The 25,904-nt window shown below is 46.4% G+C and overlaps 1 protein-coding gene across 2 annotated transcripts in view; it reads left to right on the forward strand.

Moving 5' to 3' along the window:
• The window catches only part of LOC147430560 (ARM repeat superfamily protein), a 230,405-nt gene that overhangs the window by 128,590 nt on the left and 75,911 nt on the right, over positions 1–25,904 (forward strand). For both annotated transcript variants that reach the window (XR_015185630.1, XM_086493156.1), the window contains exon 12: positions 3,477–3,554. Coding sequence is in view for 1 of the 2 variants with exons in the window: in XM_086493156.1 (XP_086349282.1) it covers positions 3,477–3,554 (78 nt within the window). In the remaining variant the exon portion in view is untranslated. The remainder of the gene's footprint in view (positions 1–3,476; positions 3,555–25,904) is intronic.

A 25,904-nucleotide genomic window follows, 5' to 3' on the forward strand; every position in this document is an offset into this window, starting at 1 on the left:
TTCGAATTGTTTGTCGTGTCCAAAAGCTGACTGATCCAGGTCTGAACCACCTCTTGAAGTTCTTGTTTTGTAAACATCCTCGGAGAAGGAGGTTTCTTGATTGCCGGTTTGATTGGTGGTTCGGTGGCTTTTTGCCACTGTGTGCACTTCAGCGATGGATTTTTGGTATTTCTTCTATATTAACCTTTGAGCAAAGTACAATTGTCCTGCGGGTGCTCGCTTTCAGACTTTGCGTCCAGATGCCTTGCAGAGTGAGCCCCTAGGTTCACTTATAAAGATTACAAGGGATGCCAAAAACAGAGCCCCAAAGCTTTCAAACTCAAAACAGTGTGACATTAAAACGCGTATCGGCCCTCCGAAACGGCGAAACAGCCGAAATGTTTCGGCAAAACGGACGAAACGAGACAATGTATTTTTTATTCTCCCCTTTTGACCTGCTGATCCAAAACGGGTGTTTTAGGATTTTTAAACCAATTACAAAGCCTTATGAGGAGGACTCTAGCTAGTTTCTTATTGATATTTGGGCAGTTTATGTAGTATGGCTAAAACTCAACTCATGTATTGTTGGTCGTTTGGTCAGGACTCAAGATTCAGATCATGTATTAGGAACTACTGGTGTGATTTGAGTCATGATTCTTGTTATGAGTACATGAGTTTAGACATTGTTATTTGTTTTGCCATTGTAATTTATCATGGTTTTGGCTTGGGTAGGTATTTCAATTTTAGCTCTTACCTTGTTCACTCATGACTCAAGTCACATATCTAGATTTTGGTATTTCACATGTCTTGATAGGTGAATTTGTATGTATGTTCAATGTATAATTATATGTACATACATGTAAAACGAAACCTGTGTTTCGCTTTCTCTGAGCTCCGAAACGAAACGTTTCATGTCACACTGAAGTCTCAAAAGTAAACTGTCCCAAAATCAACTAGTCTAAAATCTGCCAACAAAAAGCAGCTAGCATAATCTGCGGAAATCCGTACGCTCTGCCACGTCAGCAAGTAAACGTAAATTAAGAAAATCGATACGTTCTGCCACGTTAGCAGGCCAGCGTAAACTACGGGATTCCGTACAGCTTCCGCATCAGCCAATTAGCGTACATTGTGGGAATTTGTACTGACAGCCATGTCATCAAGTCCCTGGTGTGTGTGTGTGTCTGGGCACTGCCACGTCATCAGTTTGTGACACCAATCCTTTTAACTAAGGATAAGAATGAGACCAAACTGATACAATCCTTGTGGATCTAATCCAATGTTTGGGTATAAAAATAAAATGAAGTAAAGTGAAAGACTAAAACCAAAAGACAAAAATTGTCAGCTTGAAAATCATCATCATCATCATCATCCATGCCCGAGGATGCCCGACATCGGGCGTTGTCCGGGAAAGTATTGCATCGGTCGCTAAAGAGCATCGTCAATGTCTTCCTCTGTAAATAGTCGTACTGGGCGTCTCCCATGTCGTGCTAGAATAGTGATGATTCTCTGGTGAAGCCATAGTCATAGGGGATGGACCCTAGGGACGGGGGATGCCCATTTCCGGGACGGGGACGGGTGGGGACGGACGGCTAGAGGGCTGCCAAGTGGGAACGCAGGCAAAACGTCCCGGGGATGGCAGGGAACGGCAAGGGACGGGAGGGGATGACAGGAGATGGGAGGGGACTTTTTTAAAAATTTGAAAACCTGATCATTTCTAGAGACTAGTTTCTCTCCAATAGCCATATGTTTGAACTTTGAAGCACCCCAATGGCTATAAAAGCCACCCTTTGGGTCCTCATTTCTCGATGTTTTATTAGCACATTTGCATCTATATGACTCATGTGCTTTGGTCTATTTAGTGTAAATTTGTGGTCAAAGTGATGCTCTATGTGTGTGGCATGTGTATAGGTCAAAAAATGCCAAAAAAACTCTTTTTTTTTTGCCGTCCCGATCCCCGTCCCCGTTTCTTGACTTTTGCCATCCCCGTCCCCGAACCCGACCCGCCGTCCCATGTAACTATGGGTGGAGCCTCCGTCGATGTTGTGGTCGCCTCTGAAGACGTGGGCGTCTAGCTCTCTCGAGCTCAGTGGCTTTGTCCACTAATATACCTCTGGTAGAAGTGGGCTCTGAAGTCTGCCGTGAAGCATGCTCATTTGGTTGTTGAGTCCCTGCTCTAAAGAAGTGAGTGATCTCCCTCTGTGAATGTCTCCCACTACCTGGTCTCCTCAAGAGACTTTCCCTGTGTCTGCGCAGCTCTAGCAAAAACAACCCGAGGCATCTCTGATCCTTATATCTCATGACTCTAGCCAACGGTCCAAAGCCCTCTCTGAATAGATAATGAAAGCGCCCTCGTATCTCACAGTATACCGGGCAATGAAAAATGTGATGTAACTCTGTCTCTCGCTCTATATAACATATCTGGCATACCCTGGCTTTTGCTGGTACTCTTCTAAATCTGCCAGTCTCAATCTATAGCTGATGCGATGATGAGCGCATGGGATTCCATAGGATAAATGAGTGTCCATATAGGCCGGTTTGATCACATATCCATCCGCTATTAGTTGGAGGAGATGCTCTCTATAGAAAGCCATCTTCGTGCCCAACTCTTGTACCGGCTGTATCCATGTGCTTCTGGTATCTAGTTGAATCAAATCCTGATGTATAGGTCTAGTGGTCTCTGTCTGTGTGAGAGAAAGGAAGGGTGCATCCAAGGAGTACTGGAATGGAGGCAGTCTATCCATGCTGAAGCCATGTGACTGAAACCATGATTCATTTGCCCATACCAACCTTCTGTGTCCCCTTGTAGCGCTAGCTGTGGGGATGACTCAAGTCCTAGCCGAGCATATCGGTCTCTAAGAAGGTCCCATAAACTATGCATGAAGGATACTGATTTAGTAAGGGCCTTAACTACGATAGGAGGGGCAGCTAGCTCAGCCCGAATAATCTCATGTGGCACTAAGGCCTTACCCCGAATCATCCGACAGATCATAGAGACTAGAGCCGTCTCCATACATCTCCATCCATCAGTGCTACCAGATCTGCCCTGGTGGTCCACTGAGGGCCCCCAAATCTGAACCCCATAGAGCATAGCTGAAGCCACTAGAGTGTCAAGAAGCTGACAATGACTAAGTGTCAACCCATTTGATGATGTTCAATGAGGTGCATAATGACCGGACGTACATTTTCTGTGTAACCAGTACCTCTATTCTAGGTACTTCTGATGTTAGGCTTCTAAAAAACTGAGGGGGACCTGGATTACAGCGTGCATCTTATTAGTATGAGCTTTGTTACTTTTTCCCCACTTCCCTTTTACAATGGATTGAATCATCTTTTGAAATTTGTGTGCCCGGGTCCCGTGGTCATCTATTGAGATGCTGCAGGTAATGTTCTTCTTCTTCTTCTTCTCTTGCATTCACATGGATGCATACTCTTGCTTGCTCACTCATAACCAGCAATGTCACCCATGATAACAGAACAGATTTTTGTCTTGTGACAAGGTGCTAAATGGATCTTGGACTACAGATTCTGAAATATGTTGGGAGATAGTGGAGGTTCGGCTTTTTGCTTTAAATACGGTACGTGCATGAATTATATTATGAGCTCTCTAGTGTTTTAAGTGGTTATATCTTAACTTGGAAGTTTGCCAGTCACATTTTTGAAAGAATTCAAATATGGTTTAAAGACACTCTGGAGATTATTATTCTGAGGTGAAAATTGAAATCACCCTATGCGTATGGTTAAAACTCTGCTTTCTGAAGATGTTATGCTAGGGTTTGTGGTTGAATGTTTTAGATGTACATAAGATAGTTATATTGGATGTCCCTTGTTACAATAGCAAATATATCTTATGTTGGGCTTTAGTTTTAGGAACACAAGAAATCAACAATGACGCAATGAACGAGGATTGTTTGTTGAAGAATTAGACTTCTAGAAGAGAATGTTTAGAAATTGAACATTAAATGCCAGGGTTTGTGGTTGAATGTTCTAGATGTACACATGATAGCTATATTGGACGTCCCTTGTTAGAATACCAGAAATATCTTATGTTAGTCCCCCCCCCCCCCAGAAAAAAATCCTTCTATTAGTTACTAAAACTGCCCTGCGGGAGGAGGCTACATCAGCATGAGGGGAGACTCTCCCAATGAAAAAATGAAATATGTACAATGACTGCTAAATCAGGATAGGGGTGGAGGAAACAACCACACAGGTGGCCGCTAGTGCCATCTAGGAACCCCATGAACCATGCGGTAGAAACGCCCTGGACGCCAAAGCTGTAGGAATGCCTTGCAACGCTCTCGCATACGGTTGGAGCTGCCATGCAGCCTCTTGAACTGACCTCCAAGAGTATGGATCAGCTCTAGCCATATATATCGTACAGTCTCCACCAGTGGGATAGGGAGGGCCTCGAAGATGTGGAAGCAACGGGCTCTACATAATATGAACCAGAGAGTCAGGCTCTAGATAGGATCCCAACAAAGCTCTCTATCACTGCTCCACTCCTGAGGCGTAAGCTCTTTTGTGGCAGGTTGGAGCACAATCATCCTGCTGGCTGAGGACAACTCAAAACAAAGTGTTGGGCCTATGAGGGTGGACCAAGCAGCAACACCCAAGTCATCAACAATAGAATCCGAAGCCAAACCTGCTGCGCCATGGGACAGTCCCACAGACAGTGCCTTTCCGACTCAAGTGGGCGGTCACAAGGGCCTGTAACCGGCTTGGACACTCCAAGCGAAAAATCAATAGCAACCAAGAACAAAAACTTCATAATCACCGAACTTTAATATGGAGAGAGAGAGAAAATGAAATGTTATATTAACGTCTTCAAAAGGCCAAAGTGACCTATGAGACCAGGAAGTTACAATGCGGTGTATCTGATATCAAGTCAGATTAACAAAATAAATTAAACTAGGGATAACAAGATATAAATACTGCGGAATCCTAAACTAAGCGGATAGGTGTGAAAGGCGAAAGGCGTGAATCGCGTGAACTGAGCTATACAATGTGTAGACAATTTGGGAGGGAAGTAGAAATCTATCTGCATAGAGATCCATCTTCATTTGCACTCTGGACGACGAAAAAGTATGGCTCGAATCCTTTGCTGTAGCCTCCTTCGAAACTGTGTAGCTCCTCTTCTCCATCGGGGTCGTCTAGATCTCCCTAGCTCCAATGCACGGTCTATTAGAATGCCAGTAGTGCGGGTAGACCTCTCTACTGTTGGTTGCTCCTCTGTCTGTTCTTCTGGGTGTACAGTATCTAGTGTAAAGAAATCTGTGATCTGTCTCTGGGGTTGTCTCTCTTCAGCTCTCCTCAGTAAAGTTTCTCTATGCCTGTGTAGCTCAAGTAGATATAGCCCAAGACATCTCTGATCCTCATAACTCATGACCCTAGATAGTGGCCCGAAACCTTCTCTGAATAGACAATGAAAACGGTCTCGTATCTCATAGTACACTGTGCAATGACATATGTAGTGTACCTCTGTCTCTGGCTCTAGATGGCATAAGCGGCATATCTTGCTATCTCCCGGTGTCCCTCTGAATCTACCAGTCTCAATCTCGAGCTGATGTGAGGACGTGCGTATCTGGCCAATGGCACATCGGACACCATGAGAAAGATGCCTATCCATATAGCTAGGTCGAATCACAAACCCATCCTCCGTGAGGTGGAGAAAATGCTCTCTATAGAAAGCCGTCTTTGTGCCCAACTCCTGTATCGGCTCTATCCATGTCCTCCTCGTGTCCAACTGAATCAGATCCTGACGAATGAGTCTATTAATCTCTACCCGCGTCAAAGACCTCAAGGGTGCCTGTAGAGAGTATTGAAAAGGAGGCAACTTGTCCATGGTGAAACCATGTGTCTGAAACCATGATGCCATCTGTGCATACCAGCATGATGTATCCCCATTAAGAGCTAATTGTCTGGAGGACTCTAGAGCCACCCTGGCATATTTGTCTTTGCTAGTATTCCACAGACTGTGAACAAAGGAGACTGATCTAGTAAGTGCCTCAATCACCATACGGGGAGCAGCTAATTCCGCTCGAATGATATCATGCGGTACGGAAGCCTTGGCTCTAATCAGTCGAGAGATCATAGATACCAGGGGCTTCTCCATACGCCTCCAACCCTCTTGGCCTACAGAAGGTCCCCAAACCTGCACCCCATATAACATAGTAGAGGCAACCAGAGTATCAAAGAGCCATAACTTTGTCGTGGGTTCCTGGAACTGAACTTGCGAACACATCCTCTCCATTCCTCCCAGAGCTGCACCAGCTCTGGTTAGTCTAGTCTCTGCCGCTCTTTTCAAGGAAAATCTCGGCCCAGTAAAGACTACCCCAGGTAAGTGTATGCATCTGTATACTCCACAGTCTCTTGATCATACTTGAAAGTAGGTACTGATCTCCTGACCCATTGCGGTGTGGTGTTAAACACCATAACCTTGGTTTTACCTAGGTTTACACACAATCCACTATCCTGTGCAAAACTGCGTAGTGCATCCAACTGTCGTTGCATACCTTCTGGTGAATCAGATATCAACACAATATCATCAGCATCAATGGGATCCACGTCCCTGCCAGCTGTGCACCTTTGTCACCCTCTCTATCGATGTAATCAGACACCTCATCAACATACATACCAAATAGCGTAGGAGACATGGGGCAGCCCTGTTTCACTCCAATAGTAGAGTGAATTAAATCAGATACCCCTTCTGGAGTGCGTACATGTCCCATCACTGATCTGTACAAAGCCATAATCCCCCAAATCACCTCTATGGGCACCCCCATCTCCTGTAATCTGCGCATCAATCGAGCTCTTGGTACCATGTCAAATGCTTTACGAAAATCCACAAAGCTACAATAGGTCCGTCTTCCATGTGCTCTGCCCTCCTCAATGATGGCCCTGAGTGTCAGAATATGATCAAGAGTGGAGAAACCCCTCCTGAAGCCAGCATGACCCTTCGCTCGTACACCCTCGCCCTCTGCCCAATTACTCAAGTGTTGCTCCAGGATAGATGCATACAACCTTGCCAATGTGTGTCCAACCATAATAGTGCGTTTGTTCCCAGGCTCTGTAGGGTCACCAACCTTGAACATAGGCACAATATTAGATAGCCTCCAAGTCTCAAGTAATCCCTCACACATGGCACGATTGAACAACACTGCGAGAACCTCCATCAACATATCCTTGGCATGTATAAAGTGCTCCGCTACTAGACCGTCATGATCATATGCCTTCCCGGTCTTGATCCTGTCGATGGCCCTTTGTACCATCTCAGGTGTAAAGAAAGTGCTTGTAGCTGGGCAAGGCTTGGTAGGGTTTGGAAGGGGTTCCTGTCCAGGAACCGTATATAATGATGTCGCATATTGGCCCCACACCTCACGTGAAGTAATCACTGGGGGAGGGGAGTGTTCATGGAAGAGTCGCCATGCCTCTCCTGAGTCCCTACTCAAGAACATCTGATACAAGTCTCGCTCCATCTGAGCTAGGTAAGCTCGCTTCTTCCGTCGCATAAGGCGTCGGAAAGCAATCCGAGACTGTCTGTAAGTGATGACTCTTAAAAGAAGATCCTTCTGAAGCTGGGCTCTCATCTCTCTGCACTCCTCATCATACCAACTATTCTAGGGCATGCTCCCAGAATGTCGTCTCTTGCCCGGCTGAGTGTGCGCGTATGCCACTGATGCAGCCCCATGCAGTGTCTCAGTCAATAGAGTGGTGCACTCCTCCAGTGAGAGGCATGTACCATTTGTGCCAGCTGTGCCTTCCAATAGACGGTCCCAGATCTCCTCTGAATAAACGAAATTAGTCTCTGGTGTGAATGTATAGCGGGTGTGTGACCTGCCTCTTGATGTCTGGGTTGTACTATACTGAAATTTAATGGATAGTGTCAAGAGAGCATGATCTACTGCTATGCCCATTGGCCTGGCTCCCTGAAACCGGCCCGTAGGGCGGTAGGCGTTGGCTCACCCCCGAAATTCTTTACTTTAGACACACACACACAGAGCACTTTGCAAAGAGAACCTGCGACGGGAGTTAACACTTAAACACACACACGGCTCGGAAGCTAGAATGCTCCGAGCAGACACCGACAACCTGCAGGCCCCAAAATTGGCGCCCCTTTCGGTATTTCTTTATTCTTTAGAAGGGTAAATTACAAGGTAAGATCCTGGGAATCCTTTGACTGTATCCCACTAGATACCATTTGATTTGGCCAAATTTCGGCAGCATAACAGCCCCAAAACTTGCGCGAAACCAATTCCCTTGATGGAACTCGCTTGCACTGGCGTATACCCTCTGATTCCTGTCCAAAAACAGTAAATTCAGCATGCTGTATTTACTGGTTTTTGCCCTGTTTTCAGCCCCAAACAGTCCCCTAACTGTCCTCTTGCCAGTGGGGCACGATTCCCAATGGTCCTGGCGTCCGTACGGCTGAAAAACAGTGAATTTACAGCGCATACACAGCGCTGATTTTGCACCTGTACGGTGAGGTTATGACCCTCACCAGTGCCTGCTTTGGAGCAGCAGTTAGCTACCCCTGTTCCTGCTCAAGGAGGCTCTTGCCTCAGCACAAAAGCATGAACCCACACAATTGTACATCAATCAAATGAGTAGCCCTCTTGTGGGGCATCACATAACTGCACGTATGGGAGAGAGAGAGCAGTGTGTAGTGTGCAGGGCATCACTCCTAGCACCACACTGTACATGAGAGGGAAAGGAAGCACTCCATAGCTCTTAACCTGTGACAAAAGCTGAAATGAGGCCTCTCCCAGCATAAAAATCAGCGCCCATTTTTTTGCAAGAGGAAAGTTCACGAAAATGTGACACTTGGCGCATTTTCAAGCATTTTCCCGTTTCGGGTTTGCCGCTTAAAAATATCCTGACCGCTTGCCCAGTTGAGTTCGCAGCAGAGTTATAAAATGTTCCCGTAGTCATACCGGAGGTAATGACGCGAACACATTTCACGGCCCAAAATAGCAGTTCCCTAAATTTTAGGAGATGCTTCCGTTGGGCTCCCAGTGGTCTTCTGACCATCTATCCTCATTGGGACCGCATCCAAAAGTGCAATGTGGCCCAACTGTCGGATACTTTTTGTTGGTAGTCCCACCTTGACTTTACGCCTTAATTGAGTTCACTTCCTAGTATCCACCAACTTGCTAAGTGCGACGGGGGGACCTATATGATCTTGCTCTGAGCCTAGACATCCTCTTACCATATGAATTCCAGTGCCGACCACTTCCCGTCTGCGGGTGAATCTACCGTTCACATTGGCCATACAATGTTCGACTATTTGTTACTTCAAAAAGAGGGTCTCAAAACAAATAAAATAAACCCCATTGGAAAGAAACCAACCACCAAGGTTAGCAATTGCCACATCTCTGTGACATGGTTAATAACTGCCACGTCCTCGTGACATACCCCCCTCTTGAAATCGCAAACGTCCTCGATTGCATACCATAAATACACGCCATTGATGATCTTGTGCTATTAACACTCTTTTATCATCGCATGTATCCGCAAGAAAGGTCGTAACATACATAGATACAAATGACTTAATGAGGCCTTCATACTTTTGCCATTTCCATCTATGGCACTGAATTCATATGTACATTTGATGTACTAGCTCTATCATTACCCCTCCTTTGCACACGTTGGGTTGGGGCATAAGTAGGCTGTAACCCAGAGGCTTCAAGGTAAAGCTGCAATACATTTGGTGACTCTGACAGTTCATGCTCTTCCATGCACTTTGCATCCATAGGTGGATAGTTCTTGAACTTCACCAAATAACGTCTTGCAACTTGTCCTTTAACTTTTCTGTCCTTATGTGCCAAAACTTGCTCAGGTACCAGGATCTCATCAAGTTCCTCAACTTCTGGCTGATCCTCAACTGGCATATCTTCTGGCACATCACCCACGAAGGGTCTTAGAAGACTCACGTGAAACGCATTTTGAATCTTCCATGCATCAGGCAATTTTAGCCTGTAAGCCACATCGCTGATCTTGTCAAGCACTTGAAAAGGCCCATAGTAACGCATGCTGAGCTTAGGAAACAGCCGTTCCTTGCCCTTCATCTTCTTTAACCTTGCCTTTTCGAACCTTAAGAGAACCCAATCACCAGGTGATAGTAGCAATTCACGACGGTGACGATTAGCAGCCTTTTTCTGTTATGCCTGAGTCTTCTCCAAGGCAACTTTAATCTTCTTATACATCTCATCCATGTTCTCAACATATCGATCTGCCTCAAAGATCTTGTCCTTTGTATGCAAAATGGGAGGAACCTTTTTGCCGCCTTCAACAATTTCAAAAGGTGCTTTGCCAGTAGACGAATGCACCGTATTATTGTACGCATACTCAAGCATAGGCAAATACTGTTCCCACTTGCCCTTATTATCTGACACATAGCATTTCAGCAGATCTAAGACAGTAGAATTGGCCTCTTCTGACTGTCCATCAGTTTGTGGATGAAACGAAGACGAGAACTTGAGCGTAGTACCCATGTTCTCAAACAATCCTCTCCAGAACAAACTGGTCATGCGAGGATCACGATCACTGATAATCGATTGTGGCATACCATCATTCCCTGTTGGCGTTCTTGGAAGATCAAAGATAAAGTCCATAGCAATGCTTTCCCATGGCTTATCCGGAATCGGCAGTGGTTGTAAAAACCCTGGTGCCTTTTGCCTGTCAAACTTGACCTTTTGGCAAACTATGCATGCTCGCACAAAGGCATCCACATCTCTCCTCAAGGTAGGCCAATAGAAGAACGTCTCTACCGCTTTAACTGTTGCATCAATGCCACGATGCCCTGCATACGGTGGGACATGACTCTCTTCCATGACCTTATGTCGTAGTGGCCTAGTGACACAAAGTCTGCCATGCATCATCATAAAACCATCTCTGAGGAGGTAGTGCTCGTGATGTTGCCCCTCTTGTAACTGTTCAAAGATCCTTGCAAAATCTTCATCAGCAATATACTGTTCCTTCATGTCATCTAACTCATGATGATAAGGAATTGACTCAGCTGAAATTTGTGGCTTTCTTGATAACGCATCAGCCACAACATTCTTCTTGCCTTCCACATGCATAATCTGGAAGTGGAACATGGAAAGAATATTTGCCCATCGCATATGCTTTTCGGATAACTTTGACTGTGTCAAGAAGTATCGCAAGGTCTGATGGTCTGTTTGGACAACAAAATGAGCACCTAAGAGGTAGTGCTTCCAGCTAGAAAGCGCATGAATCACGGCCAAGAGCTCTTTCTCATAGACTTGCATAGTCCTCTCTGGCCCTTGCAAAATTCGGCTTTCATAGGCTACTACCCGTCCATCTTGCATTAGCACTGCTCCGATGCTACTGCCACACGCGTCACACTGGACCACAAATGACTTCCTGAGGTCTGGCAAAACAATAACTGGATCTGAAGTCAACTTTTCCTTTAAGAGACTAAAAGCTGAAATCTCTTTTTGGGTCCATCTGAAAGTGACCTCTTTCTTTTGCAATGCGTGAAGAGGCGATGCTATCTCTGCAAAATTTCTGATAAACCTTCTATAGTAGGAACACAATCCCAAGAAGCTTCTGACATCATGCACAGTCTTCAAGTCTGGCCATGTCTTGATAGCTTCGACCTTTGCGGGATCCATTCTAACACCATCCTTTGAGACTATGTGGCCCAGAAAGTGGATCTCTTCGAGGAAGAATTCACTTTTCTTAGGATTTACAAGTAACCTGTGACTGCGCAGCTCTTCGAACACAATGGTCAAGTGACGCCTATGCTCCTCTTCATTCTTCGAATACACAATCATGTCATCGAAGAATGTTCCAACAAACTGTTGATGCGAGCGGAAAATCCGGTCCATCATTCTGTTGAACGTGGCAGGAGCATTTGTTAGCCCAAACGGCATCACTAGAAACTCATAAAGACCAAATGTCGTTCTAAACGCAGTCTTGTGCACATCCTCTGGGCTTATACAAATCTGATGGTACCCACTCTTAAGGTCTATCCTGCTGAAAATTGCAGCACCCTCTAAACGATCGAGAATATCATCAATGCGAGGAATAGGAAACCTATTCTTGATGGTATTCTTATTCAACGCACGGTAATCAATACACATGCGCCATGAGCCATCCTTCTTCTGCACTAGGAGCAGTGGGGAGCAAAAGGGTGAAGAACTAGGCTGAATCAGCCCCTTCTCTAATAACTCCTCAACCTGGCCCATAATCTCTTTCTGCTGCGCCGCACTAACCCTCTAGGGAGGTCTATTTGGTGGGCTACACCCTGGCACCAAATCTATCCGATGGTCCTGAGGTCTCTCTGGCGGCAATTGTGACGGTAATGAATCAGAAAAACAGTCACTAAACTTTTGCAAAAATGCTGACCTTTCTTTATCTAACACAGATAAATTTGACTGATCCCTATCTGAGACATCACGTGCAAAAATCAAGTACACAGAAAGATGATTCTTTATTATAGAAGTGATAGCAGAAGCAAATACAATAGGGACTGACTCTCCTTTAAGCTTTACATCCAAGATGTGAGTTTTGCCCCTATGCTGTACAGTGATGTTTTTGTTGTAGGCATCCAAGACTCCATGCACTCGGAACATCCACGGGATCCCCAACAAGGCGTCACAACCTTCCAGTGGCATGATGTAAAACTCTTTAGTGTCCACATACGATTGAATATGCAGACGCAGTTTTCCAATGATGGGAGTAACACACTCTGAGTGGCCAGGACATGCCAACCCTGCCTCTGCTGTGTACCCCATCTCTTCAGCTTTGATGCCCAGCTTTTTAGCTAACTCTGGTGAGATAAAGTTGGCTTTGGCACCTGGATCAAAGAAGATGAGTGACGTCTGATTCCTAACTTTACCCCATGCCCTGCATAACTCACTGGCATCTGTGTTGGGCCTGTCACCCACCATGTCTGGCACTAAACCTACCGTGGGTTTAGGCTTCTTGCCTTTTTGATCTTCTTTATCCTCTGAGTCAGCTGGCCTTTTCCTTTGTGGACAATTGATAGAAATATGACCAGGCTGCTCGCATATAAAGCATTTGTTCTCAGCCATTAGGACCTTCTTTTCCTCGAGCGACTTGCGCACAAAAGGCTTCCTTTTCTGTTTCTTCGCCTGCGCTCCAGAAGTCCCAGCTGAATCCTTGTCTTTGGTGGCCTGTTCTGACCCCTGTGACGCATCAGGAGCCGTTTTCACAAAGGGCTTCTTCGCTGAATTTTTCTTTTGCTGCCCTCCTTTGTCACTGCTCGGAAATCCACTGTCCTCTCCTTTCAACAAGGCAAGACCAGTGTTCGCAACTTCCATAAGCTGAGTAAGGGTAGCCACTCTGTTCTTTGTACAGTAATCGCGAAGCCCTTTAGGCAGCCCACAACAATACTTCTCTATCTGCTCTGTCAGTGGCACAAATCTGTAGGAGGTCACTGAGAGTAATGCTTTACAAAACCTCCTATTGTACTCCAGCAAGCTCTTGCACGAAGCTGGCGTAAGCTGGTGCCAATCTGTCAGGACATCGGCTTCAAATTCATTTGATAGCCAAGCGGATGCAAACATTTGCTTGAAGTAAACCCAAGTGGCGGGTGCCTGTCCTTGCATTAACAATGTCGTCCACCATGTAAGCGCATTGTCCTTTAAGAAAGTGGCAGCTTTCCTAATCTTCGAGGCCTCTGTAAAATTCCCTCCCGCATAAGCTGTATCAAACTGCTGGAGGAAAGTGAGTGCCTTTGTCTTGTCCTCGAAACCACTGAAGGTACTGAACTTTACTGCTGCACCACCTTCTTTGTAAGCCTTCGGCTTCTCTAGTGCCCCCAAGTTGTCATACGGAATGGTCTGCAACATGGGCACTGTACTAGGCATGATCGGCACGCCTTGGCCATTCACATTTTGCGTCAGAGGTGCGATATCTGGCTGCTGTCCAGAAAAACCAGCCATGCCAAAATGGCCCTGTGGCACCCCAAACTGGCCCTGGTTGCAGTGGAAACCTTGCTGCATGCCGATAGTACCATACATGGGGTTTGGCATGATGCCTTGCATACCCCCGAACACTGTTCCTCGCATGTACGGTTGACTTCCAGACGCATAACCAGCCATACTTTGGAACACTGATCCACCCTCGGAATACCCAGGATGTACCGTGGGTGGTGAAAAAACTGAGTGCATAGCCAGGTATCCAGCTCCCTGTCCATTCAAGACAGCATGCTGGCTCTGAAAGGTGGCGGGCTGAACTGGCATAACCTGTGGAATAGGCGTTCTAGCCACCTGTTCAAGCACGGGAGGAACCTGCTTTGGAGCCCCAGACTCCGCAACATGCGAGTGTTCCCTTTCCTCCTGCGCCTCATGAAGTACCTGGGCTTGAGCTTCAACAAGCTCCGTACGCGGCGTAGGTTGCCTATTTTGCTGTTGCACTGGTGGCGCTTGCAAGAATTCCATAAACCTCGGATTCTGCACCAGCTGCGAAAAGACATTCACCGCGGCAACTAACTGAGTTTTAAACGCATCATCCTCAAGTTGCCCTGTCATAAAGCCCTGTACTACTGGAGGGACATTCACGTTGACAGGAGGTACAAACTGACGTGGCCGTGAGCTCTCGCCAATCTCAAAAACCATAGGAATCTCCTGCCTGTCCTTTGGAGAGGAGCCCTCTTCCATAATTCCCTTCCCCTTGTCGGCACTAGTGTAATCCCCGCGTTCTTGCACTGTGTCTTTACCCTGAACAATCCAAGCTCACTCTTTGAGGAAAAAGTGATTGATGTCCCGGCAACGGAACCATGAAACCAGCCCGTAGGGCGGTAGGCATTGGCTTTCACCCGAAATTCTTTACTTTAGACACACACACAGAGCACTTTGCAAAGAGAACCTGCGACGGGAGTTAACACTTAAACACACACACGGCTCGGAAGCTAGAATGCTCCGAGCAGACACCGACAACCTGCAGGCCCCAAAATTGACGCCCCTTTCGGTATTTCTTTATTCTTTAGAAGGGTAAATTACAAGGTAAGATCCTGGGAATCCTTTGACTGTATCCCACTAGATACCATTTGATTTGGCCAAATTTCTGCAGCATAACAGCCCCAAAACTTGCGCGAAACCAATTCCCCTGATGGAACTCGCTTGCACTAGCGTATACCCTCTGATTCCTGTCCAAAAACAGTAAATTCAGCACGCTGTATTTACTGGATTTTGCCCTGTTTTCAGCCCCAAACAGTCCCCTAACTGTCCTCTTGCCAGTGGGGCACGATTCCCAATGGTCCTGGCGTCCGTACGGCTGAAAAACAGTGAATTTACAGCGCATACACAGCGCTGATTTTGCACCTGTACGGTGAGGTTATGACCCTCACCAGTGCCTGCTCTGGAGCAACAGTTAGCTACCCCTGTTCCTGCTCAAGGAGGCTCTTGCCTCAGCACAAAAGCATGAACCCACACAACTGTACATCAATCAAATGAGTAGCCCTCTTGTGGGGCATCACATAACTGCACGTAGGGGGGAGAGAGAGCAGTGTGTAGTGTGCAGGGCATCACTCCTAGCACCACACTGTACATGAGAGGGAAAGGAAGCACTCCATAGCTCTTAACCTGTGACAAAAGCTGAAATGAGGCCTCTCCCAGCATAAAAATCAGCGCCCATTTTTCTGCAAGAGGAAAGTTCACGAAAATGTGACACTTGGCGCATTTTCAAGCATTTTCCTGTTTCGGGTTTGCCGCTTAAAAATATCCTGACCGCTTGCCCAGTTGACTTCGCGGCAGAGTTATAAAATGTTCCCCTAGTCATACCGGAGGTAATGACGCGAACACATTTCACGGCCCAAAATAGCAGTTCCCTAAATTTTAGGAGATGCTTCCGTTGGGCTCCCAGTGGTCTTCTGACCATCTATCCTCATTGGGACCGCATCCAAAAGTGCAATGTGGCCCAACTGTCGGATACTTTTTGTTGGTAGTCCCACCTTGACTTTACGCCTTAATTGAGTTCACTTCCTAGTATCCACCAACTTGCTAAGTGCGACGGGGGGACCTATATGATCTTGCTCTGAGCCTAGACATCCTCTTACCATATGAATTCCAGTGCCGACCACTTCCCGTCTGCGGGTGAATCTACCGTTCACATTGGCCATACAATGTCCGACCTTTTGCTACTTCAAAAAGAGGGTCTCAAAACAAATAAAATAAACCCCATTGGAAAGAAACCAACAACCAAGGTTAGCAGTTGCCACATCTCTGTGACATGGTTAATAACTGCCACGTCCTCGTGACACTCCCACTGTGAAATCCTGAATGCAGGGGACAAAGCTCGGTTGTGTCATAACATAATCCACTGTATTGGCCCCATGTCTATGTGGAAAGCATGTGAAACCGACTGCTCCAGGAAATCGCTGTAAGCCATTAAGTATGGCTAATCCATGTGTAGTCGTCATTTCCATGAGGTATCTCCCATACTCCGTTTGCTCTCTGTCATCTGAGCATCTGTCAAGTCCCAACTCACCCACATCCAACTCTCTAAGCATCTCATCTGAAGTGTCGTAGAAGACTGTCTGCGAGTTGCCCGTTCGGGCATTTAGGTCCCCTAGGAGAATGATATCACCCTTCCCAGAGAACACCCAAATGTCATCATCTAGGATAGAGAAAGGCGATTGCCCTCTGGATGCGGCATACATTGATGTACTGGGAGGAAAGTAACATATGGCAATATATAGGAACCGGCCTGTGTCAGCTCTAAGTCTCACCCACATATATCTAGCATGATCATCTCTTCGTACAATATGCAGTAATGGTTGTAGTTCCTCTTTGAATAGCACTGCTACTTCTCCTAAGCCTCTACGCCCATGCTCAGATCTCGCATTTGTCTTGTGAGCTGTTTCGCATCTGTATCCCACCACATGTGGCATTACCTGTCCAGGGGCCGGATGAGTCTCTCAGAAGAACACAATATCCTTGTCTTTGAAACTCTCCTCAAATGCACCCACGTCCAATCTCATAGACCCATTACAATTCCAGGTAGCCATCTTCAGTGTGGTCCCATAGGTCTCGCACCGTCATGCAGTACGCCGCTCTAAAATCACCACCCTTCCATCTCTGTAGAAGGCTATCTTTCCCTTCTCCCTTGTCGCTGTAATCTATGGCATTACCTCTCTCATATGTGCGAGCTGTGAGAGAGTCAAATCATCGCCGAGGAAAATACCTGTCTTTTTGAGAGTAGGCCTCTTCCTCAAGAATTCCTTCTTCTCTTCCAACGAGGGGAAGCGTAGTATGAGAGCTCTTCCCTTTTAAGACTCTCTCGTGCCATAACTTTTCTTACCTACCCTCCATGCCTTTGTGTGCAAAGGCTGCTACAGTCCCGCGAGAGAGAGAGAGAGAGAGAGAGAGAGAGAGAGAGAGAGAGAGAGAGAGAGAGAGAGAGAGAGAGAGAGAGAGAGAAGCAGCACGGGGGGAGGGGGGGCGATAGAGTTAGGAGGGGGGGGCGATAGACGATAGATAGGATTTTTTTTTTTAGATGCTGAAAAAATTAACGAAAAAATTAATAACCCGCGACAGAGGGGGGGCGATAGACAGGAGGGGGGGGGGTGCAGGCACAGAGAGAGAGAGAGAGAGAGAGAGAGAGAGAGAGAGAGAGAGAGAGAGAGAGAGAGAGGAGAGAGAGAGAGAGAGAGAGAGAGAGAGAGAGAGAGAGCAGGGGAGTAGCGGAAGCAGGAGGGCAGGGGCGGCAACAGGTGCAGGGCAGGTACGCAGTGAGGGGGAGAGGGGGGGGGGGGGGGCAGAGAGAGAGAGAGAGAGAGAGAGAGAGAGAGAGAGAGAGAGAGAGAGAGAGAGAGAGAGAGAGAGAGAGAGAGAGAAGACACGGCTCGGCGGAGTTCTGTGCCCAGAGGTATTGGCCCGAAAGACTGACGCCCCTTTCAGTATTTCTTTTTATATTAAATCTTTGAGCAAAGTACAACTGGCCGCGGGTGCTTGCTCTCAGACTTTGCGTCCAGATCGTCTGTAGAGTGAGCCCCCTTGGGTCACTTATAAACATTACAAGGGATGCTAAAAGGCAGAGCCCCAAAAGGTTCAAACTCAAAAGCAAGCGGCTCAAAATCTGCCTATAAATTCAGCCAGCGCAAAAAGCGGAATTCCGTACAGTTCTGCCACGTCAGCCTGTCAGGGCAAAAAGCAAGATTTCTGTACATCTTGCCACGTCAGCAGTTGTCAGCACCAAACGCAGAAATCCGTACTGTCTGCCGTCAGCTGCCATGTCAGCAATCCGTACTAGGCACTTCCACGTCATCAATTTGTGACATACCCCCCTTCTGAAAGAATTGTAATCGCCCTCGATTACGCTTACAAAACAAACAGAGGCCATGGATTGCCTTAGTAGACACTGCAGACGCACTAGACACGACACATCTAGCACTTGTACCAATCGACGATCACATCACAGGACAACACATGACAAATCACAGAAAAATTCATTCCAAACCTCAAACCATGACCATCAGCAACGTATTTAGTACTCGCATATAGATCCATTCCGGACCTCACTGATCCGTAATTAAACTAATCCTTAATGCGATCATGTCTATAGAGATTTATAAGACCGAAATGCTGTAGTAATTTCGTCTTCAGTTCCTGCACTCAAACAAGTCAAGTACAATCAATCATATTCTTTTTCTGGAATTCCATGTCATAAAGCATACAACAGAATAATAGTCATCCCATTAGTATCCTTGAAACCTGAAGGGGACATCAGTGACTTTATTCAAAATCGGGGTATTCCGTTGACAAAGGAAGGGAGTGACTCCCCTCTTGTGTAAACCCGCTGCACTAGAGGAGTATTTGCTAGGTCCTCCTCCTCCATCCACTTCGCATCCAATGCGGGATAGTTCTTGAATTTAACCAAGAACCGCCTAATCACTTTACCTTTCATCTTTCTTTCCTTGTGTGCCAAAATCTAATCTTGAACGAGTATATCCTTGCTTTCCCCCTCTACGGGCTGCTTATCAGGCTCCCCATCAACTGGCACATCACCTTTAAAAGGTTTCAAGAGACTACATGGAATGCATTGTGAATCTTCCAAGTATCGGACGGCTTGAGTCTAAAGGAGACATCATTTATCTTTTCTTTAATCTAGAAAGGGCCATAATACCTCATGCTAAAAGCCGCTCCTTTCCCTTTCGTTTTCTTAGGCGTACCTTCGCAAAACATAAGAGCACCCAATCGTCTTCCTTTAATTTCAAATCGCGGCGATGTCAATCTGTTGCCTTCTTATGTCCTTCTTGAGATTTTTTTAAAGCCTCCCGGACCTTGGCAAAAGCAGTGTCCAAGTCCCTTATGTATTGGTCGGCTTCAAAAATCTTATCTTGGGTTTAGGGAATGTTGTGATCTACCAGCTGATTCCCTTTTTCCTTTCTTTCCTTGTGCCCTGGGACTTTTGGGTAGCGTCTTTTGCTTCCCCTGCCTATTGGCACGTCAGAGTCAATCATTGGAATCCTAGGACGCACTGTCATCTTATTTCTCTCTTTCTGGAATCCGTTGATGAACTTGCATCTGTTTCCCTTGCTATCATCTGGTTCCCTTGATTCCTTCTCTTCATTGGCGGACTCTTGCCTTTTTGAGGTGGACACTATCCTGCCCGTCACATAAGTCAATGAGCCGGGATGCAATCCAAATCGTTGCTTAGTCATGTCCCATAAGTCTCTAAATGGAGTTAAACTTCTGGTTTAAAGCATAGTCTTGAATCTCTTTAGCAAATCATACAATCTGGTCTTTCAAAAGAATCTTCAAAAAGTGTCCCAAAACCTCGTGTAGTAGTCATCCAATGTATCTTTCTCAGTCATGTTAAAGTGATGCCAAGGTGTGATGACATCTCTTGCATATTAATATAGTATCCAAGTTGACGTGGAAAAAAAAGAATATCAACCACCTCGCATGTGTTTCTCTGCGTAACAACAGACCGCTTTTGGCTCAGTGGAATGTTCTGAGAACTGCTTTCAAGTGTGCGATGGGTGTCGTGGCATGACTCCTTCCTTGAACTCCTTGGTTTTCTTGTTGATTTGGTCATTGTGAAAAGAGGACGACCTCTCCTCCTATAAATGGCTAGATAGCTTTCTATGCCTTTTAGACTTTGTTTCAAAAATCTTCTTCAGAAGAATCTTGTCTTAGGGTGCTTAGAAATTGAAGAAGCTTCTTAGCACCCTCAAACACTTCAAATGGCGCCTTCCCCGTGTGTCGGTGTAGGCAAACTCCACCAAGGGAAAATTCTTTTCCCATTTAGTCTTCTGATCCGAAGAAGAAGACTTCAACAAATTCAAAAACATTGAATTGGCTATTTGAAATTGCCCATCTGTCTGTGGGTGGAACGAGGACGAGAATTGTAACCAGGTGCCAATGTTCTCTTAGATTGCTGTCCAAAACAACTAGTAGATCGGGGATCTTTGTCCTAAACAATGGACTCAGACATGCCATATATTCGAAAAGTTTTGCCAAAGGATCGAGTCTTACTGTCTTCTTTATTGCAGAGCAGTGAGCCTGCTTACTGAATCTGTTGATGATCGTCCAAAGGCCATCATGCCCACTCTGTGTCTTTGGGAGATCGAAGATGAAATCCATTGCAATACTTTCCCAGGGGCGGGTGGGATTGGGTAAAGGTTGTAGTAATCCCTGTGGCTTAGGCTTGTCAAACTTGACCTTTTGGCGTACTAAACAATTGCGAACAAAGTCGTTCACATCCTTCTTGAGTCTCGGGTCTATGGAGTACTTAATCAATCTTTTCACAGATGTGTCAACCTGCGGTTGACGTTTGTACTGCGTTTTGGCAAAGTTTTCCACCAAGAACCTGTCCAAATCTTCATTCTTTTCTTCAGTTCTTGCGCCAGATTTTCAACTTTTCTTTGTCTTGCCAGTGAGAGGTGTCATCTCTGTCAGATCCTCCACGAGAACCCATGTGTAATCTGGGATTCTTTATGGCTTTATGCCTTGTAAGACAGAGTGATGAAGATGGGAGCGCGCCCAATGCGCGATGTATAAAGGGTGTGTGGCTAATAAGTCCGGGGTCGGAATGTCACAAATTGGTGACGTGGCAGGTCCCCGGACAAACGACCAGTACGGACAGGTGCTGACGTGGCAGAAACAGTGTGGACATCAGTGCTCACGTGGCAAAAAAGAGTACGAACAGTAGTACGGATCTCCGCATATCGCGCTGACATACTGACGTGGCTATTGTACGGATTTCCGCAAATTGCGCTGATGCTTTTTATTGGGCAGATTTTTTGGGATCAGTTGCTTTTGGACAAATTGCTTTAAGGGATTATTTGCTTTTGAGTTTTAATTGCTTTTGGGGGCTCTGCTTTTGACATCCCTTGTAAGAATAAAAGAGCCCTGCAAAGGACCTACGGGAGTTGTACATTGCTCAAAGATTAATATAAAAGAAATACCGAAAGGGGCGCCAGTCTTTGGGGCCAATCTCTCTGGGCACAGAACTACGCCGAGCCGTGTCGATCAAATTGAACTGTGATTTTAAAGTTGTGAAGTATTTTAAGTGATTCTCTCTCGTGTCGCGACAGAATCTAGACTTGGGGTGTCCAAGTTTGTTACAGTGGTATCAGAGCATTAGGCGTGTGCTTTCCTCAAAGCATACCGGTCCTATCAAATTGCAGACAAGGCACTCTTGGATATTGTCATTTGAGGTATCTTCGGTCCCCGACTCCGGACTTATTTCTCAAAGCATACCGGTTCTATCAAATTGCAGACAAGGTACTCTTGGAAATTGTTATTTGAGGTATCTTCGGTCCTCGACCCCGGACTTTTTAGCCACTCCCACCCTTCATACATCGCACATCGGGCGTGCTCCCGTCTTCATCGCTCTGTCTTATATGGCATAAAGCCATTAAGAATCCCAGCTTACACATGGGTTCTCGTGAAGAATCTGATGGAGATGACACCTCTCAGTGGGAAGGCAAAGAAAGTTGCAAATCCGGTGCGACAACTGATGAAAAGAATGAAGATTTGGGCAAACTTTTTTTTTAGTGGAGAAGTTTGCCAGAGCAGAATACAAGTGCCCATTGCAGGTTGACATGGGCGTGAAAAGATTGATGAAGTACTCTAGAGATCCTAGATTTGCAAAATACTAGTAGAATATTTGGTTGATGAGATTCACTCGAGATGGCGTGAGACCATAATCTGGGTGGGGGAATTGAAGAAAAGAATGAAGAATTGGGCAATTTTTTGGTTGGAATAGAGCGCAATACAAACGTCAACTACAGGTTGACACGTGTGTGAAAAGACTGATCATGTACTCTAGAGACCCAGATTTGCAAAATACTTGAAGAATTACCCGATTGATGAGATTCACTCTAGATGATCCTAGGTCGAGAGAAAAGCTAAAAGGACAGACGAGTGCAAAAAAGGGGAAGCTGTCCTCGCAAAAAGAGTTGGACAGGGCTTTTGACTAGAAGATGAACTAGATAATGAAAGGCTTGAAGCACTCTCCGAAGAAGAGGAAATTTTGTGGATTTTCTTGGTTATTTGGTCCGGAGGTGAAGTTTCGAGGTGGCAAGCAAATCGAAGAAGCGTGCTCGTTTCGAGAATGACTTAGATTTCTCTTCGTCTTCACAGAGTTTCGACAGGACTTGATCGTCGAGTTCCTAAGAGGATGAGAAAATACGGAAGAAGCGGAGAAAAAGCAAGAAAAGCAAGAAAAAGCTGATTTCTAAAAAAGTCTAGAAGGCATGGGAGGACATCTAGCAGTGCGGAGGAGGAGAGCTCATCCTCTTTTGATAGTGAGCAGATAAGCAAGAAGACCAAGGAGTTCAAGGAACGGGCTCAGGCCGTCAGGTTTGAGACGTTTTGAGGCCACCAGGGCACCCTTCGAGCCCTTGAGTTTGTATAACAATTTGATGTTGTCTTCTCTGGAGGTTGGTTCACGGAACACTCCAAGGTGTGAAGGGCGGCATCTTACTTAATAGAAGGAAATGCATAGACATGGTGGTCTACTCTGTTGTTACGCAGAGAAGCACCTGCGACATTGTTAAAATTCAAGAAAATTTTCACGTCAACTTGGATCTCATACGAATATGAAAGAGATGTCATCACGGCTTGGCATCACTCGAGAATCACTTGGAAAGATACATTGGATGACTACTGCGAGAGGTTTTGGGATACTTATTTGCCAGTGTCTTTGTTTCGGAAGTTTACTTTTAGAGACCAGATTGAGCAGTTTGCTGTGGTTTGCCAAAAGAGATTTGAGAGTATTGCCAAAACCAGAAATCTGACGCTATTCAGAGACTTAAGGTACATGCTAAGCAAGGATTTGGAATGCATGCCGACTCATTGACTTATCCTATCGCGACAGGATAGGATCCACCTCAACAGGGAAAGAGTCTGCCAGTGAAGAGAATGGAGCAAGGGAACTGGATGACAACTCATCACTGGATTCCAGAGCAGTAAGAGTATCAGATGGTAGCACATCTGAGTCTTCCGATGAACTAAGGGAACCAGATGCAAGTCTGAGGATTTCGGAGAAGAAAGTGGATCAGATGATAGTGCGTCTCAAGGTTCCGATGATTGAGATTGACGTGCCAATGGATAGGGGAGGCTAGCGAAGCTACCCACAAGTCCCAGGGCACAAGGAAAGAAAGAAAATGGAATCAGTTGGTAGATAAAAGAATTCCCTAGATCCAGGTGAGGTGATAGTGGACAGGGAGCCTGAGGAGCAACCTAAGGTGGAAGAGACCGAGGAGATTTTCGTTCCAGAACAGATATTGGCTCACATGGAAAGGAAAGCATAGTCACAGGGGATGTCCATTTTGGGGCTTCCCGTCCCATCCCCACTTGCCATCGCGCCCTCTTTTTTACACTAAAAATCCATTCGAGCCTTGTCTTCCGTCCCCAATCCTTGGGATGCGTCCCTTGTGACTATGAAGGAAAGCGAAAGGTAAAGTGATACGGTAGTTCTTAGTCAAGTTTAAGAACTATCTGGCATTGTATGCGAAGTGGATAGAGGAGGTGGACCTAGCAGATACTCCTTAGATTTTTTTTTCCCGAGAAAAAGATCCTTCTATTAGTTAATGAAATTGCCCATAGGACTGCAGCCTCCTCTACAAGAGAGGTCTACAACAATCATGATGGGGAGACTCTCCCAATGAAAAAACAACATATGTACAATGAGGCTAAATCAAGAGATGGGAAGAGGGAAAAGCCACATAGGAGGACGGTAGTGCCATCCGAGCACACCGTGGACCATGGTGGAAAAGGGCCCAGGACGCCAGAGTCGAAGGAAAGCCTCTCTGCACTCCCGCATGCGGTTGGAACTGCCTTGGAGTCTCTCGAGCTGTCCTCTGAGGGTATGGATCAGCTCCAGCCAAAGATCCCGAACAGTCTCTGCTGGTGGTATAGGGCGAGCCTTGAAGATGCGGAAGCAGCGGGCCCGCGAGATGAACGAGTGTTAGGCCACTAATGAGCTCCCAACTCTCCTCTCTCTCACTGCACCAGTCCTGTGGAGTAAGCTTTCGTGGCAGGCTGGAGTGTAGGTCGCCCCCCCGTATCAGTATCATCCTGCTGGTGGAAGATAGCTCAAACTGAAGTGCCCGACCCGTGAGAGTGGACCAAGCAGCTGCCCCCCAAGTGTACTGCCCAGGCGTGGAAAGAGCTGGCATCAATCGAAGAACACGAAGCCACACCTGCTGTGCCAAAGGACAATCCCAAAGACAATGACACTGACTCTCCACAAGATGGTCACAAGCTGCACATACGGCCGAGAGACCACTATGTACAAGCCAGCTCCCAACTGCTGAAGCTCTGTGCGCGACCAGCCACTGGAACGAAGTGACTCGCCTTGGCTGTCTGGAGTCCCACAACCTCTCCCAAAAAGCTGCCACGAACTCAGCTGTGAGACCCTCCTCTTGCCAATGAGGTGCTGCAGCAGGGCGAGCCTCTCTCTGTGTTGCCAGTATGTGACGTCCCAATCGAACTGTGTACTGAAAGAAAGGGACACCTGGGTAGTCTGCAAAGGAGAAAGGGTCCCTCCAAAGCCATGAAGGGGATCGGGGAGCTCCACAGACGGAGAGTGAGAGAGAGAAGGAGACACACACACGATGTGGGTGGGGAGACTGTGAAGTGGCAGCTCCCCCTATACAGTATACTCACTATAAGTATAGGGTAACAGTGGGCGGGCGCCCATGATCTGGGCGATCGATTAAGGCACATAGGCCTTAATCCCAACAACCTCCCACTTAAAGGCCAATGTGCCTTTAAGCAAGATCTACTAGTGTACAACCAATAGAAGGTGAGAGATTCTCTCAACCTATGCCCACTCACTCTCGATGAGCTAGTGCATCCGGCTCTACTGATAGACAAACATCCCGCTGCGGAAGCCACATAGAGCTAGCTCCAAGCTCTGCAAAGAGTCTACAAGAGCTCATGCACTTCTGCAAGTAACGCTCCAATACCTGCAAACCTCCCCTATGCTCTATGCCGAGATCAGTCATCGAACAACTAATCAACCCTGCTGCAAATGCTCCCACTGCAACTGCTATGTCGGGCCTCGAGATTAGCATCTCGTACATGAGGACACCAAACGTTGATGCAACCCTGGCAACCTCTGCCACCTTCAACTCAGAACTCAACTCATGGCAATCCTGTCCCCTATCATAGAGACCATGGCACTCTGACTCCGAGCTCTGGAGTGACTCCTCGTGCCCACCACATATCACATGGGTACCAAGAGTATCCATCTGTTCCGAATCTGCATCAAGCTCTGGCATAAGCATATCAAGAAATGACTCCACAATAGCCGACATCTCAGCATCCATGTGAGTCATCTCTGTCATCACCTCTGATGACTCATCCTGTTGTGACTCACTAGAGCTGTCCCGCTCTACCTGTGCATCCGTAGACGCAACCTGCACAACAAGGTCATTGCTCTGCACTCCATGCAAAGCATCCTGCAACCCACAAGCAAAAGAG

This window comes from Adiantum capillus-veneris, chromosome 21, assembly GCF_014529385.1.
Source record: "Adiantum capillus-veneris isolate H3 chromosome 21, ASM1452938v2, whole genome shotgun sequence".
Lineage (NCBI taxonomy): Eukaryota > Viridiplantae > Streptophyta > Polypodiopsida > Polypodiales > Pteridaceae > Adiantum > Adiantum capillus-veneris.